Below are 12,993 nucleotides of genomic sequence, written 5' to 3' on the forward strand. Positions count from 1 at the left end.
TAATTGTCCTCCCGTATTAGTCATCAAGGGATTCATATTTGATTTTCACTTCCGATTCCGAAACATTTTCTAAAGTTTGGAATTTCATTTCTGCTCTTTGTTGCGTTTCGGCGGTTGCGTCTTTCATGCTAGCCGCCTGCCCCTGAACAATGGGTTCCGCGGTGTGTGTTTCCCACTGTTCAACCAATTGTTCCGTATCCAAGTCTACCAAATTTTGGTAATTGTTGCCTTCACTCATTTTAATAATTTTCAATATAAATGCCAAATCTCAAATCTAATTAGGATTGCTCACACTAATATTCTCGCTGACGTATCTACCATTTCGTAACCAGTACTTTGTTACAAGATTTGCACAATGCAAAATTCATGTCCAGAACAACCTCAAATCCGAAGATTGTCCTGTCACGGTCGCCACGTGTAACCTCCCCCTCACTTATCGACCTTAATGACAGTGAAAAATTAAACCGCGTGTACCTAATGGAAATTTGGGAAAAGCAATCGTCACCGAAGTTAATCTGTCGGTAAAGAGGGAGGAAAGGGTTACATCTAAATGAAAGGAAAAATGCAAATGAAACTGGTGGAAATTAATTTTGAAAAGGGGTAAAGTTAATAAAGAAAGTAAATGTGCAGCCGTTACGTTAACAATTAACCAGCGGTAATTAGATATTTGAGATTTGGGGGAAATTACGGTCGCCAGTCCTAGGGACAATTACTATAGTAACTGAAAAAGAAAGGTTATTACACATATAATTAGCACTAGAAGCGTGGCAACTGAAGGTTGACACGTGTTGTGTGAAAACTGAAAGTTTGTCAGAAGTAATAAATTTCGCTACACTCTGACTTAATTTAGCAAAAGAATTAATAAAACCGGAAAATCGAAAGTTAATTTAGTGACTGAAGTTAATAGTGAGCTTTCTTTCTGAAGCACATCGAAATTCAGTAAAATACGGTTAGTCTTGGACTACGTCAACAATCATTTCAAAAGCTACTTGAATCTACGCAATTTAGAAATAAGAGATTTAACTTTGAACTTGAATTAAATGACTCTGAACAATTAACAATAGCAAAATTTAGTATGTACCAAGCTGAGCTGCAGTCACAGGTAAGCTAAAATACGGCAACAGAACTCGCACTCTTAATTTGTGCTTGTGTAATCTAAATATTGTGGCCAGCTATGAATACCTTAAATGAACTTTGAAATTAAAGCAGTGACATTGAATAATTGTACTTTAATGCTGGCGTCTGAATTTCAACGAAACTCAGGTTCATTTCGGAAAAGGAAGGGACCCTGCTTGGTAATGCAATTGGGACAATGAGCAACAAACGTTCATGCTAAGTTGCTGTAATTTTGTGATGCAACAATTTTAAAGTTTGAAAAGCTGAGGTCTGCCATACAGTTCTAAAACTTTACGTGCTTCCAGTGTTCCTTGTTGGTTGATTGAAGGTTTGAAGCCGTCGATCGAGGAGGTGGCGACAGTCACTCATTGTCGGCTGTCGCTGTTGCAGAAGCTGGATGTTGGCGCGCGTTCTTGACACGGTCACCAGGCAAAACGGGCTCTTGAGGTGCGCCAGCTAATGCTTCCCGTCCGCGACACCATGTCAGAAACTATCATAGCAAGTCGAGCGCAATTACATGCTGCCCAACCCCGAAAGCGCGGCAACTAGCGGGAGCGTCACACAACACACCTGCTCCACTGCACTACCCCAGCCAGACTCTCCCTCCCGCGCTCCACGCGGCAGAGTTAACACTACCAAAGATCCTAAACACTCTGGTTCTCCACACGACCTATTGACGTATTCGTTCGATAACATAGTTTTCCCTAGGCAAGACCCAGCGTAAAAATACAAACAATATTTACAAAACAACCAATTATACATCGACATAAATATATATATACAAACAGTAAAACAATTACAATATATAAAGAGACAGAAATGTCATATCTTGAGGTAACAAAACAAGGAAAAAAATTATAGTACAATAGATGGAAATAGGAGGATATGCATTTCCGGCGTTACAACATGCTGTATGACATATGGTACACTGTCCCACCAGCCTACTCGCTATGCATATATGGCGCAGTAGTGGCCTATGTGGCATAGGCCACATTGTGCCCCATTTCATATGGCACTGCACTGTGCATAAGCAACATCCGACGCTGCCACACTGTCCATGGCATCTGAATACATGTCCAGAGATTGTAGGACGTAATGGTAGGGCTTAAAGTGCTGTTCTGTGTGAATATTTCATTTTTTCCAATAATGTGGGTTATGCCACTACTGCACTGATAGCCTCATATTTGTAAGGAACAGGGTTCTAAGCATACACAGGTATTAAGAGTTAATACTGAAATAGACTGGATGCTTGACCTAACACAAGTCTACCTACCTCCTATCAAGCCTCAGATTAAACAATTGGTGTAAAAGAACCCCCCCCCCCCTTCATATGTCCCATTAAATAGAAACAATTTAATTAATTTACAATGGAATTAATTAAATTACAATGGAATCAATATTGTTATTCAGTGTGTTTTGTATATTTTTGTACACTCCTCGTTAAATGATTGCAATTAAGAAATAGACACAAAACCAGGTTTTGCTTTTTTTAAGACTTCATATTTAGAATTGGAAAAGGGTTTTGTTGTCAAAAACTTTTGAGAACTGTTGGCTTATAGGACTTAAGGGAAATTCACATGATAATTCACCTTCCCATCGCAATTTTTGTAGCCAATTCTGTACTTTATTATCCAAAATGTTCTTCATATATTTCTCAGATGAGTAATAAAACAGATCACACAATGTTTAAAAATATCAGGTCTATAGTTTAAGCATTTATACAACGAACAAAATTACTATTTTCTCTCTTCTTTTTTCCAGTAACATTGAAGATTACAAAAGAAAATGCAAAAGTACTCAGAAAACTAACATGTAAAAGCCAACTTAAGAAAAGTCAGTCAACAATCAAATTAAATAAAACACAGAACAATAATGAGGAATAAATGCAATTCAATGAGGAGCCCTTAATAATGAAGACGCAGATAGTGCGGCGTATTTTTTTTATGCTGTTTCACATTGCAGTAACTTCAATATCCTGAGAGTTCTCACAAGTGTGCTATCCCAATCATTAAATACAGTGGCATTATTTGCCTTCTTGCATTAAAGGCAAAAAAATGTGATTCCTACACCTAAAAACTGGTAAAAGTCACATCCTATCACAGTCCACGACAACATGGGAACTTATTTAGTGAACCATCAATCAGTTCAGCTTATTAATTGTTAACAATTGAACAATGTAGTTCCAAACTGTTACCAAATTAGTTAACATTTTGAAAAATCTTATGAAAAATTGAAATGATCTGTTCAATTAGGGACATGTACATTCTTAACACTATCCCATATTTGAGTGCATACAAAATAAGAAAATGCTGTCCTTATTTGTGTATCACAGATGTAGTACTGTCCATTTAAGAATTTTGTACTGTGTTGGTAAAACCATGACAGTACAGCTGGCATCTACAGAAGCAAGACAATCTCTGATGGTAAATGTATTGCAACAATTTCTGTTGTGTTACATTTAACGTTTTTCAAATTTTCTGGTAAAAGTGAATTGTGGCCAAGAATGAACTAAACAATCAGATCATCTATCCTCAGAAGTAAATTGGAACACAGAAATTTCAGTACCATATTTTTGTTATTAATATATAATTATGTACTTTCTTTAAATGAAATTCAGGAGTATTGAGTGACACAGAGATCAGAAAGAGACAAGTTTCAAGCACAAAGAGGAGACAGGGTTCCTTCTGAAAAAGTACAAGCTGCATTTATTCGACTCTAGCATCAAAATTTAAACAGGATGTTCTGTATATCATGTTTCCCTTGAAACTGTTGTTATATAATTTCAGTTGCGATTTCCTACTATCTCTCAATATTAAGTGCAAGGTTTTTTTTCTTTTTTTCCAGCTAAGGAGAGCTGGAATGTCAACAAGTGGAATGCAGACTACTGGTAGCTCATTCAAACTATTCTGAGGTTAGCTATCTCGGTAGTTTACAGGCCCTTGTTGTGTGTGTGGACCAAATTAAAATAAAACATTTAAATCAAATGGCATCTCCCAGGCAGACTTTCAAATTCTGTTAAATGTATTTGGTATTTCTGTGAAAACAAATCTCTGAATGTAAGAAAATTCCAGGGATAACTTAACTTATACATAAACAGCCTTCGCAAACAGGTCAATTCAGGAAATGGATTTCAAATTATGATGACAAAACCATAGCTAATGAGCTAGCTATGAAATGACAATCATGTTAAGAACACAATATTGCTTTTGCTAATTACAACAATAAGAAACAGATATACTGCTGACCAGTTTTGACAACTGCAATACAGGTGAATAGGGTGGAAGGCTTCTGTACAAAATAGCACTTGATATATAACACTGTATCTAACTACACACTCATCACTGAACAAAAATTTATTACAAGCACACCACTCTGTAATTACTGAATCGCTGATTTAGTGTTTGAACTGTGTTTGCTGGATGTATGATCCTCTTTTTATCCATGTTACATTCATTATGTCTGTGAATCAGTTGGGGAAAGTCTGAACTTGATACAAGTACTGGTAATGAGTCATTTGTACCTGTCTGTCTGACATTTTCATTTGACACATATACACCATCATCATTAGTAACTTTTCCTAAAGATGGATTTCGAATTATATAGCCATTAACCATTGTTTGTGGAGGTACAGTTAAGGCTTCTGATGGCTTGAAACCCAGTGGGATGGAACCATTTTCAACTGTGAACAGAAAGAAATATTTTTACTTATCTAAATAGGGCACTTTAGTATTACAAAATTTAAACTGATCACAATCTCAATGCACTTTTGTTTTTATCAGAATACTTCTATATTGTTTATAAAAACAGTGGTATAAAAATTACACAGTCAACTACTCAATAAGAAGACTATATAGTCGTTAAACCAACTCTGGATCAGTTTCCCCTAATTTAAGTACAGTACAAACAGTTGGAAATATCAGTTTTTCAGTTTTTTCACCAATAAACTGAATACATGCCTTATCCTGTGGTCATTTAGTACGCAAAAGTATCCATTGTCTAATTAAGTATTGTGCAATGTGTACTTACAAAACCATTTCCTACAGTATGACTGAAGGACAAACTGATTGCCCGGAAGATAATCCTAAAGTTTATATACAGAGCCCTGTTCATTGCACTTATAGTCGTCTCTATTTGTACATAAACTGACCTTTTCTGACACCTTTCTGCTGTTTATATTGTGTTGCCTACTTCATTTAAATGAGATTATTGAATGAATTTGCTTAGTTCTTAGCTTTGTTCAGGCAACAAAAACACCTCCTTTTGTCGCAAACTTCCTCCAAACAGATTTTTCTGATAAAATATTGATGTCAATAGTCAAATCATTATCACCTGTAACAATCTGTGACCCTTACAGAGTTTGATTAATGGAAGAGAGAGAAATTAAAACAGCATCTATGTGATTCATCATGGATTTGTTTAGCTACAATTAGCGTGCCATCAAAATGCTAGACAAACTGCAGTGAGAGACAGTTGCAAGAGAGATGGTGTGCATCACAGTGATCCTTATTCACAACATTCCAAGACCATGTTCCAAACTGACTCAAGAAACACAATCTCTCATAATGACTAAGATGTTAAAATTAAGGTCCTTCCTAAGGAATACTGACAGTCAATCTTCTTGAGTGCCATCTGTGAAAGGGACTGTGGGGAAGGAGGGTGGGATGGGGGAGGGGAGGATTGATACATAGGGTATGACCTTCAGCATGCAACACACAGTGGCTTGCAGAATACAGATATAGAACAGTTGTTTTAAAAGTCAATTTTATAAAATCAAATCTGTAGAAACTGTTTGCTTACTTTTAAGATTTCTTTCATTGCAATGATAATTTCATGGACTTCAATTTTCTGCAATTCCCTATATCTACTTCCACATTGCTGTCACATGTGTGAAGCGCACATGTTCATGAAATTCAGATAGCTACAGAACCAGATACGAATCTTGGTGCCTTGTCATATATATGCTCAAGTTGTACTTAGTGTAATTCATGTGACAGGCCTGCAGATGATGTGACTGAAATGTCAAAGCTGGTTGCCTATAAAACAATATCAAAATAATAGCTGTTGGTACAGTATTATTACATTTCATACACCAGCTGCTGTCCCATGCTACTGAGTCCAAGACAGTCACATTTACTTCCATATTTAGTTCTGAAAATAAAATACATCATGCTTGAGACTCATTTTTTCCTCCTTATGTCACTGGCACTAGATACTCTCAATAGAACAGTTATTTCAAATTCTTATGCAGACATAAACTAAACATTACATTTGCATGCTTGCCACCATTAACAGATGAAAAATGCAGTGCAACACCTACCAAAAATGGTTTGTGTGGCAAAAGGCACTTTACATTATCACAGTGTCTTAAACTTCTCAAATACTAAGTTACATATAATGGCCAGGTACCAACATTTGAGTATGTCTGTAGCATATACTTCAATACACACTTTAAATCCCTATCCCTAAAGAAACTGGGTAATCAGTATTTCTGCACCATAATGGTTGCCAGAATAGACACACTTTTACTTATGGAAATAGTGTGTGCGTGCGCGCATGTGTGTGTGTGTGTGTGTGTGTGTGTGTGTGTGTGTGTGTGTAAATAATGGTTACTTGGACAATAGTTTGCTTTTCATGTTATCTCAAATTGACAGTCAGCTTAAGTGAACACTAGTTTTTCCCACTGATATGACTGACACTCATTAGCATTTAAGTTAGTTGGTTGGTTGGTTTAAAAGGGTGGAGGGGATGGGGGTTAAGGGGCCTAACTGCGGGGTCATCGGTCCCTTGTTCCCAGTAGAACAATTACCCAAGAGAAAGAAGAAAACTAAGAAGACATATGGCACAATAACAGGAAAAAGGGAGAACCAGAAGAACGACAGAAGGACAACAAACATTATACTGGACACAACAGGACAAGAAAAGCAGAGAGAGATGCAAAAAACAGGGAGAAGAGACTAAAAACAAGAAAGCAGATTACCATGGCTGGCTGACCATGAGAATAAAAAAGGAGTAGCCAGCCACTCTACAACACATTAAAACCTCCACCCTAAAACTCCTAGGGTGGAGGACAAAGAGGGACAAAGGACATGCACTAAAACTCAGATCAAATGATAAAACCCACCCTCACAAACAGAACTTAAAACTAAAGCTGCCATTGAGGCATTGTTGCCCAGCACCGAAGGTAAGGTGCTGGGAAAGTTAACAGTCCGCCACAGGCAGGCTAAAAGTGGGCAGTTCAGCAAGAGGTGGACGATTGTCATTTGGGAGCCACAGCGACACTGAGGTGGATCCTTGCGACGGAGGAGGTAACAACGTGTGAGCCATGTACGGCCAATGGGCAGCCGACAAAGGACAACTGATTCCCTGTGAGAAGCCCGCAGAGAAAACTTGCACACATTCACAGTCCCCTAACAACACATAGTTTGTTGTGCATACTGTTACGCCACTCCGTCTCCCAAAGCCGAAAAACCTTGCGGCATAGGACAGAATGCAGGTCAGTTTTAGAGATGCCCGTCTCCAGGAGTGGTTTCTGTGTATTCTGTTTGGCCAGCCTGTCAGCAAGTTTGTTGCCTGGGATTCCGATGTGTCCTGGGGTCCACACAAACAACACTGAACGGCTGGACGGTTCCAGGGCAGAGATGGACTCCTGGACATTTGCTACCAAAGGATGGCGAGGATAGCACTGGTCGATAGCTTGTAAGCTGCTCAGGGAGTCAGAACAGAGAATAAACGACTCACCAGGACAGGAATGAATGTACTGAAGTGCACGAGATATGGCCACAAACTCTGCAGTGAATACACAGCAGTCAGTGGGCAAGGAATGCTGTTCAATATGGCCTCTGTGGACATAGGCGAAGCTAACACTACCATCGATCTCGAAAGGGGTGGGTAGTGTAAAACACACACACACACACACACACACACACACACACACACACACACACACACACACACCTTTCAGACGACCCTCGCAAACAAGTGTGACTGATTCCTCACCATTTGCCGTTCCATAGGAGTTGCTAAGACTTTTATTCAGGGGCTTCAAAAGTGAAGGTGCGAATGTCGGTTCTGCAGGAGACTTATCATCATACCTCCTCTGGCTTCTCACTCAAGTACCGGCGAAGTAGGGATCCTGGGGAAGCGGGGTGGGAGGGTTTTCCTGTCTTTGGGGGCTATCTTCTTTTCCTCCTTAGATCTTAGCAACCATCTCTATTTTTTCCTTTCTTATTTCTCATCTGAGTACCAGTCAATCTTTCCCTCTTTCCACACGCATATACTTCTATCGCTGAAGTCATTCTCATTCTCCGTGGTTTCCTACAACCTACTTCAAATAAGTAGGCCGAAGAATCAGCACATATCGACACACACAAAATTACACTTAGATACAAGCATGAAAATTACGGCCTATAAACCTAAAGCGATGTCAGAAAGGCCAAGGGAGGGAGGGGAATAGAGACATATGTACGTCTGGGTAGATGCACATATTGTATGTTTGACATATGACAGTTCTGCATCGCCCCTTTTTTTCTTTTGTCGCTCCTTATACATAGGTATAAGAACAGAGATTGTTCTATATCACACAAGGAAGTGTGACAAATGAAGGAGAGTAGAAATTAAGGAAGAACTAATGAGCACAAGCCGGGGAAGAACTAATGGTGGTGATTATTTAGGAATATCAGTCAAATATTTGCTCTGATGACTCTCAGGATAGTGGGACAAGTATAGAATAAAGAAAGGTATGATACATTGAATTATATATTAATATGAGGTCTGCTGAAAGCATGTAAGTTGAAAAGTAGTGGAGGACTCTAGGGTATCAAATAAGGCACCAAGAAATAAGTGTGAAGTAGAATTGAATTTTTCCTGGTAATATTTAGCGACAGTATACACAAAGATGTACACTAGGGCAATGAACCATGGGGTATACTCACGAAGTATGGGGGGGGGGCACCCAGCTTTTACTGACTGAAGAAAAGCGCAGATAAGCAGACCCAAGAGAGGCTGACCTATACTGTGCGGGCAGGGGCATCAAAAAGGGGATTGACCTGTACCACAGAATATAGGAATAAGAAAGGGGCAGACATACCAAAATGGAAAGAGGTAGTGCATCCATAGGACCAATCTTTTAGGTAAAGTATAGGTACTGTACCTAAAGGGGAGGACAGTATCGTGATAGAAGTCCTACAATTTTAGAGAGATTATTCTGGTAAGTTTAGATTCTTTACAACGACAACGTTATTAGGAGTTACGAGTGTCGGAAAGAACACATTAATTTTTTTCCAGTTTCCTCCAGACTACAAGTTACCGTAGGAAATGAGACTTAAGTACTAAAGAAAAAACAGTTTAGAGAATTATACTAAAGAATGAGGCAATAAATGTCTACGACACCTGGAGTTTGTGACTGGAAATCAAAAACGTTGCCTGCACGATTCATGGATGTAAAAGTACTCACTCCAACATTGGGTGAAATGCTTAGATAAGCATTGGCGAAATGAACAAAAACAAAAAAGGGAAAATCTAGGTATTAAGTACACAAGGACTAAAAGAGGTATATTGTATATCATTTAAATATAAATTAGTGTTGTGGTGGATATTAATGCACATGATGAATACGTGTAAAATATTGCGTGCTCAAGCTAAGGGGAGGGATATGTAGTGCTTCGAGAATTTTGGGGTAAATTCTAGAAACACCTGGCTCTCCACAGTCTAGAACACTCGATATTTTAATGACAAGGGTGAGAGAGCCTTCTTACTGCACCACACATATCTGTGTCAGACAAGTGGCCCTCACAAGTGGTTACCAGCAGCGCCTTGGAATTTATATAAAAAAAGTAAAAGTGTGTTTGTATAATATTCCGTGGTTTGTGGTGTCATCAGGATTGGTACACAGAGAGATGAAGTGTGTATTGTATAGAGGCTCTTACTTCATGTCTTGGCTCTGCAAGAGGCAGAACGTATGTAATTGTATGAGTGTTTAGTCGATTCTGACATTTATCTTGGAACCAGTTTGCTTGCTGGAGTCTGTACAGAATAATTGTTACTTTGGAATGAGAGTTGAAAATATATTGTTGCTTAACGGACAAGATTCTACGAGTACATGATTTATTTCAAGAACAGAGAATTGGTTAATATTATTCCCTTTAACCTGATACAGTCTTCGGAGAAGAATTAAATGATGAGAGTGACGTAGCTGATGACCCAAAGAAGAGGATCCGCTGCCCGCACAACGTATGAGTCGACTGGAAGAGACATGTGAGTCGTGCAACCCATCACAGCACTGTCTCTTGTCATCCAAGAAAGCGTTAGAACCCCAGAAGGTGTTGCTCAGACAGTGGAGAGTTTTAAGGTTCTGCCAGCACTCCAGCTTAAGCTGACGAAGGTGAGGTAGCCACATCAATCAGGTGTTGAAAACCAGTCCTAAGACTCAATAAGTCTCCACTACAGAAAGTGGATCAACATTAAGGTAAAGTTCAGGTTCCGGATGAATGGTACAGCGTCGACAGAAGTGCATAACACACGACTTCACGGCTGAAAACTAGAGCCCATGACTGCGTCTTGTGAATGGCTCCCTGTAGGCACCACTCAGCAACTCCAGTACTGGATGAGCAATACGAAATGCAGAAGTCATCCGCACAAAAATAAGGGAGACCTACGGCTCTACAGCTGCTGCTAGGCTGTTACCTATGTTAAAAAAGATGGCAACCAGGTGTTGGTGTCTGGAAAAGGCTGTTCAGATGGCACACTTGACGGACACAAGATTATCAGTGGTAGAGCGACCCTGGCGGAAGCTGCCCTGGCGTGGAGCCAGTAGCCCATGTGACTTATGGACCCAACCCAAAACTGCCAACACACGTTCCAGAAGCTTACAGAGTGTTGGTGAGGCTGATGGACCGATAGCTATCCACATCAAGCGGATTTTTACCGGGTTTTAGCACCGGAATGATGGTGCTTTCCTAACACTGTGATGAAAAGACGCCATCGCACCAGATCCGGGTGAAGATGATGGGGAGATACCGCTTGTAGTAAGATGAGAGATGTTTAATCATCTGACTGTGGATCCAATCCAGCCCAGGAGCTGTGTCTGGGCAATGTGCAAGGGCACTGAGGAGCTCCCACTCTGTAAATGGGGCGTTGTAGGGTTCACTGTGGCCTGTAGTGAACAAGAGTACTTTCCTTTCCATCCGCCTTTTGAGGGTGCAAAAGGCTGGGGTTTAGTTCTCCAATGCAGAGGACCGAGCATAGTGCTCAGCAAAGTGCTCGGCATTCGCATTTGCGTCGGTAGAGAACACGCCATTGATGTTAATGCCAGGGACACCTGTTCAGGTCTGGTACCCCAAAAGACGTCTGATCTATGTCCAGACTTAGAAAGGTGACGTATGGCACCCAATGGTCGACATGTACCTCTCCCAACAGCCCCATCTTTTTATAAGCAGGCGAACGCGGGCATGGAGTCGCTTGCAGTCTATTAGGTGCTCTAGGGAAAAGTGCTGCTTATGTTGCTGTAGAGTTCGCCGATGCTCTTTAATCGCCTCAGCAACTTCCGGCTACCATCAAGGGACTGTTTTTCGCTGGGGGCACCCTACAGAACGAGGGATCGAATCTTCTGCCACAGAAATTATTGTTGTAGTGACCTGCTCAATCACAACATTGAAGGCACCACATGAGGGAGGTTCAATGGTTACAGCAGAGGTGAAGGCTACCCAGTCTGCCTTGGTTAAAGCCCATTTGGGTAGGCGTCCATGGGCATGACGCCGGAGGAGTGGCAGGAAGATGGGGAAGTGGTCACTACTACACAGGTCGTCGTGTGCTCTCCAGTGGATAGATGGAAGAAGTCCTGGGCTGCAAATCGATAAATCAATGGCTGAGTAACTACCATGAGACATACAGAAATGTGTGGCAGTCCCAATATTTAAGAGGCAGAGGTCGAGTTAGAACAGTAAATTTTCGGCATCTCTGCCATGGCCAGTAAGCATGGTACTACGCCACAAGGGGTTATGGACATTAAAGTCTCCCAAAAGTAGGAAAGGTTTATGGAGTTGAGTAATCAGTGCAGCCAATGCGTTCAGGGGTACTCCACCATCTGGATGAATATATACGTTGCAGACAGTAACGTCCTGCGCTGTCCGTATCCTGAGAGCCATAGCTTCAAGAGGAGTTTGAAGGGGCACAGGTTCACTACATACTGAGGTCAGGAAATAAATGCAAACTCCATCTGACACACTATTATATTCACTACGATTCTTGTAATATCCCCCTGTAGCCACGAAGGGCAGGGGTCCGCATTGTTGGGAACCAGGTTTCCTGAAGGGCAATGCAGAAAGCAGGTGTAAAGCTTAACAGTTGCCGTAGCTCAGCCGGGTTGTGGAAAAAAGAACTGCAATTCCACTGGATGATCTGTTAGAGCAAACAGAAATCAATCCAGAATTGTTGAGCTGTGTTATCATTGGTGAAGAAAGTTGGTTTTTCCAGTATGATCTGGAGACAAAACACCAAAGTTTGCAATGGTGCTCAATGGGATCATCCAGACAAAAAAAAGCTCGCATGTCAAAGTCAAAAGTGAAATGCATACTTGTGTTGTTCTTTGATTCCAAGGGAATTGTTCATAAACTGTGGGTGCCTCTTGGACAAACAGTTAACCAATATTACTACAAAGAAATTTTAGAAAGACTTCTTAAAAGAGTTCTTCGTGTCCATGCCAACATTGCTGATAATTGGATTCTGTATCATGATAATGCGTCCTCCCATACTGCTCTTTCAGTACAGCAATTTTTAACCTCAAAACAAATTTTAGTACTACCACAGCCACCTTATTCACCAGATATCGCTCCATGCGACCTTTTTCCTATTTCCAAGAGTCGAAATGGCGGCCAAGGGACA

The 12,993-nt window shown here is 40.4% G+C and overlaps 1 protein-coding gene across 4 annotated transcripts in view; it reads right to left on the reverse strand.

Moving 5' to 3' along the window:
- Positions 1 to 2,778: 2,778 nt before the first annotated feature.
- Positions 2,779 to 12,993, reverse strand: part of LOC126147227 (uncharacterized) — a 92,971-nt gene continuing 82,756 nt past the window's right edge. For 2 of the 4 annotated variants that reach the window (XM_049915678.1, XM_049915677.1), the window contains exon 6: positions 2,783 to 4,795. In XM_049915678.1, coding sequence (XP_049771635.1) covers positions 4,473 to 4,795 — 323 coding nt within the window. In that variant the 3' untranslated portion in view covers positions 2,783 to 4,472. Of the gene's footprint in view, positions 4,796 to 12,993 lie in introns of all 4 variants that reach the window. The other 2 variants (XM_049915681.1, XM_049915682.1) reach the window with 2 other exon arrangements.

Source organism: Schistocerca cancellata, chromosome 2 (genome assembly GCF_023864275.1).
Source record: "Schistocerca cancellata isolate TAMUIC-IGC-003103 chromosome 2, iqSchCanc2.1, whole genome shotgun sequence".
Taxonomy (NCBI): Eukaryota; Metazoa; Arthropoda; class Insecta; order Orthoptera; family Acrididae; genus Schistocerca; species Schistocerca cancellata.